Consider the following 5,148-nt stretch of genomic DNA (forward strand, 5'->3'; position numbering starts at 1 on the left):
AATATATTTTCTTCAAAACGATTTCCGAAATAAGAACACCATAATTTTATAATCAGGGGCAGGATTATATATATATATATTTTTTTTTAAATTCATAGCTCCTTATGAAAAATAGAATTTTTGGAATAAATGTTTATCCTTAATGTATGTTTTTGGAAGACGATATCGGGATCAAATACAGTGCTATTAATGGAACGAAGATTTTAATTGTAATAAACTACCTTGGCAATTTCATCTCATCCCAGAAATTTGAATAAAAAGCATCAAATTGAGTGGAGTAATATATCTATGGGCAGTATCTAAATATGATGTAAAAGAAAAGGGTATTTCCCCTTTTCCTTTTGATTTTTGTTTGATACTTTTTTTCTAACCCACGAAATATAGAATGTAAAAGGTTGAATTTTCATGGTTATTTTATTTCTTATTATGAATAATAATATTATTATTTAGTATGTATGTATGACTAAGCAAATAACAGGGGAAACTCATTTGTAGTGGAGGAGGTTGTACATAAAATAATTATACAAGTGACAAAGGGGGGATTCGTTGTGTTTTTTGTTTTGTTTTTAGATTGTTCAAATTTACACTAGAGTAACAGAAATGGTCATATATATGTAGATTGAGAGGTTGCGTTGATGTCTGAGAGAGGGAAGAGCAGCACCTTGGTTCGGGGTTTGGTAAGAACAACAAATTGTATATTTGACTTGTATGTTTTGTGTATATATATATATATATAAAGTTGCGTAAATTTATGAGGAATGGGAAGAAATCTTATTTGCAAGGAGATTATCAATACTAAAACCAGACTTGGAGGACGACGACTTTGTCGAAGAGGACTTAACTAAGGGAAGGAAGAGGGAAGGAGGCATTGAGATTGGCGGTGAATTGGATCTGAGGGTGTTATTGTTGTTAAGTTGGAGGCAGGGCCCATGAGGAGGGGATGAAAGAGACTCTGACTCATCCTCGAAATCCCCACCTTCCACATCAATCTCATCATCATCATCCTCTTCGTCTAACCTTCCGGATAACTTTCGCTCTTCGTACTGGATCCGAAGGGTTTGTAGATCCACGTTCACTCCTTTGGATAGAAGTTTCTTTTGTTGCTTTTCCAGTTGTCGCATGATTTTACGTTCTTTGCGCTGAAGCTCTCGTTTAAAGAGCTCTTGAGGAGAAAGAGGCTCACCTGAGCAGGATTGGGGTTGTGCGTTGTGTGCAGGTCGTCCTGGACCTTTTTTGGTGCAATCTCGTTTGCGCCATTTAGCACGGCGGTTTTGAAACCAGACCTGGAGAAAGAGAGCAAGATTAATGTTGGATTCTATATATTTACGTTTTGTACAAGTTGCATTTTCTTCCTCTTTTAATGTCTTATTTAATAAAGCATGGTTCATTTTAATTACTAACACCTAATTGTAGCAATGGTACCATTACATTTAGATTATGCATAGGAGTAATATTATAACTGTATAATCTGCCACAGAATCCACAAAATAAATTACTAAGTACTCTACTAATAGCCAAAAGTTACACCATAAGTTATTCAATTATTATGTTATTCCTATCCATTTCATTTCAAATTGTTCATCTCTTTTTTTAAGCTGTAAAATGTTCAAGTTTGCTTATACAAGTTATAATTTGTACACAACATTATAATGTCCCTCCATTCTGTGAGAAATAGAAAGAAAGAGAGAGAAAAATGGCTATATCATGGAAATATTCAATCAATCATGTCAGTGACATATAATTTCTAATGAAATTATACACAAAACAAATAAAAAATTCAAAGAGAGAAACAAAAAAAATATATACATAAACTCACAGCAACTCGAGACTCCTTTAAATCCAATCGAAGTGCAATGGCCTCTCGCATGAACACATCTGGATAATGGCAATTTATAAAGGACCTTTCTAATTCATCCAACTGCCATGAATTGAAATTCGTTCGAGATCTTCTGCGTTTACCATCCTCGTCACAATCTATTTAACAGCAAAACAAAATCATAGAAGTTTACTTTTAAATTAAGAATCCTGGATGAGTAGAATTTACCGTCACTGGGAGAAGGAGATCCTGCAAGCAGACGCTCTGACGTTTCTGCAAATCCGTTAAATCCAAGGCCCAATGGTGGAGGAAAGGGATTGTTATTAGTACTGATATTTGAGGGACTCAGTAAGGGGGAGTCTGGAAGAAGAAGAAGAGATGAGCCCTGATGCTGTTGTGAGCGGGATTTATTTGATGAGTTATGGGCAGCAGCTGCTGCAACAGCTGCGGCAGCCAATTGTGCCGAGCGGTGCTGGAGTAAAAGTCCTGTGAGTCGGGTGTCCAACATGGTGTGTTGGTTGATTAACTATGATCCTCAATGATTTGGTGATTAAGGGAATAATTTACACTATAGTAAAGTATTGTTAGGTCTTTCAATAAATAAAAATATTGAATATCTCAGCTCCTTGTGACCGTCCGTCAACAAACTATGAAAGGAATCAACTACTTACTACAGTAGGACTAAGTGAGTGAGGGAAAAGGGAAAGGAAAGGAGGGAGGGAGGGTGGGTGGTTTTTTGTGTGGATGAAGGTGGAAAGAAAAAGAAAAAAGAGGGCGCTCAGCCAAGGTTGCCGAAAGGCTCCGCAAAGGAAATAATAACCAACGACCATTAAGAAGATAGAATCCCGTGCACTTTTCTTCTCTTCAAGACTCTACAAAACCCTCTCTTCTTCGACATTATTATTTTACAAGATAATATTCTATTTAATAATTACTTCATCATCCATATTTTATTAATAATTATAAAATACATACATTGAAATTCATTAATATTCTCAAACTGTGACTCTACGGAGAGAGAGACGAACGGATGTGAATCATAAATATTTTATTTAAAGAAATCATTATTTGGTAACTAAACACGCATTTATATAGAAACCCCGTATATTGTGCTTAAAGAAAGGAACAAAAATAATGTTATTTTTTTATAAATAATAAAATAAAAACTTGTCAAAATTCTCACTTCCTTTTCTTTTACGATAATGAATATGAATATATATAAATAGTGTTGTGTACAAGTTACGATTTTGTACACCTTGTAACTTGTATAAGCATATTTTCTTAATTCATACTATCATTTCATTTTGGCATATTAAAATTATGTATTTACAATATGTTTACGAATAGTATAACTCTGGGCATTGAAACTTTAAAATATACCACAGAATGATAATAACTAATTAGTCATTGCCATCAAAATCGTCAAAAATTACCCCATTAATAATATATAGACCATGCAGTGATTCCCAACCTTTTCGTTGCTGTGGATCAGTGTCTTTTTAATATCTAGCAACTTATAAAAAATAGTCAATACTTTATTCGTTATTAATGTTATGTCTTCAAGCCCCGGTTGGGAGTCCGCGACCAGAAGATTATTCCATTTCGGAATTATCTTAACCAGAAGTAAATAATCATCTTTGACTTTCAATTTGGACAAAATCGCAACTTGAACAAGTTTCAACCAAAAAAAAAAATAGGTGAACAATTTGCAGCCTATTTAGGATGAAGATAACGCAATAATTAAATATCCCTTAGATTGTTCATAATTGATATATTTTGATAACTCATAGGACATATTCTGTGGCACATAATAGACTTATAATGCCCAGAGCTATATTACTTTTAAATAAGTAATTATTATGGATCTAAAGCATTAGTGAGTAGTTTGTAATGATTTAAGTACGCTCTTTTGTCGTGGAATAGGCATTTTAAGAAGACGGAACATTGCAACTGGTACAGTTTGCGTGTACAAGTTGCGACTGGTACAAACATATATGAATATAGAACCGACTATTCACGGATGGTTTTTGTACCAAAAGAAATCTTTTTTTTTTTTCTAAATAAAGAAAAAGTGGAAGAAATTGGTTTTTTTTAGGTTGGGGGGGAGAAGAGTTCTTTTGTCCGACTGAAAGAGGACCCCCTACCACCAAAAAGTTAGCCCATTGTACTACTACCTTGACATTGTTATTGTTTGTCGGTAAATGGAGAAACAAGTTAATCAATTTCAATGTATATATTTTTCTTTAAATACTATTATGATGGGATTTTTGTGGGAAAAGTATAATTCTTACTTTTTAACACTTTTTTTTTATTGTTTTTGGCACGCCTTCATTGCATAATTTTAGTTTTTATTTCACTTCAATTCATTTCGTTAGTGTTTTTCAAGTTATATTTTTATTATTAAAAGACCTCATATTTTAAAATATGAATCAGATGAGAATCAGCTAACTAAATATATGTATACCCTCATTAGCATAACCATAATTTAATAATAAGACAAAAAAGAACTGTTTATAAGAGGGGGAATTAACGCTGTTATTTATCAAAACTAATTACTTGATAAGGAAAGGCGTTGAAAATATGATAGAAAATGAAAAAGGTGCATTAGTAAGGGGGGTGTAAAAACAGTAAAGCGTTATAACTCACGTCGTTACTTTTATTGTAACGCGCAACCTCTATTCCTGTAAAAATAAACAAGGGGAGAAAATGTTCAAATAATGTTTTCCATTTTGACAAAATGTAACTTAAATTTAACATCCATGTGTTTCGTTAAATATATAAGGAGCCAATGAGGATGGAAAATAGACAGCTGTGGAAATGATATAAGGACGTTGTTATCCATATTGTATCTCGCAGCCTATCATCCCCCAAAAAGAAATAAATTAAGGACAAACCCAGTTGGTTGTTTCTTCAATAATTGATGGAAATTATTCAAATCTTGACAAAATATAATTTGAATATAAACATTAATATACTTAGAACATAAGTAAAGGCAAAAGTGGATAGAAAATAAAAGGTTGACGAAATGATGTAAGCATGTTGCTATCTTTATTGTATCTTACAATCTTTCACTTTCCAAAAAGAAAATTTAAAAAGGCCAAAATCAGTTGGTAGTAATTATTTTCTCATATAAAATTATTGTTACAAAAGGGTGGGAATTGTTCATAATACCTTAACAAGAGCTAATTCGAGACAATAAACCTTTAAAACACTCATCTTAAGTGATTTTTCATTTTACAAACTTGTCCGAAATTTTAAATAGTTGGCCGAAAATTCATTTTCTGCAAAAACGATGGTAGTGTTCTTAAAAAAACTTTATGGGTCTCTTCCAA

General features: G+C 32.8%; 1 protein-coding gene across 1 annotated transcript; it reads right to left on the minus strand.

The window, feature by feature from the left end:
* Nucleotides 1–395: 395 nt before the first annotated feature.
* On the minus strand, nucleotides 396–2,481 carry LOC121120825 (uncharacterized). Its single transcript, XM_040715703.2, has 3 exons — nucleotides 2,045–2,481; nucleotides 1,817–1,974; nucleotides 396–1,283 (listed from the first exon to the last, which is right to left on the minus strand). Exons 1-3 carry the CDS (start codon nucleotides 2,322–2,324, stop codon nucleotides 750–752), a joined length of 972 nt encoding a protein of 323 aa, XP_040571637.1. The 5' UTR covers nucleotides 2,325–2,481; the 3' UTR covers nucleotides 396–749.
* Nucleotides 2,482–5,148: the final 2,667 nt, after the last annotated feature.

The sequence above is a fragment of the Lepeophtheirus salmonis genome, chromosome 6 (assembly GCF_016086655.4).
Source record: "Lepeophtheirus salmonis chromosome 6, UVic_Lsal_1.4, whole genome shotgun sequence".
NCBI classification, from domain to species: Eukaryota; Metazoa; Arthropoda; class Copepoda; order Siphonostomatoida; family Caligidae; genus Lepeophtheirus; species Lepeophtheirus salmonis.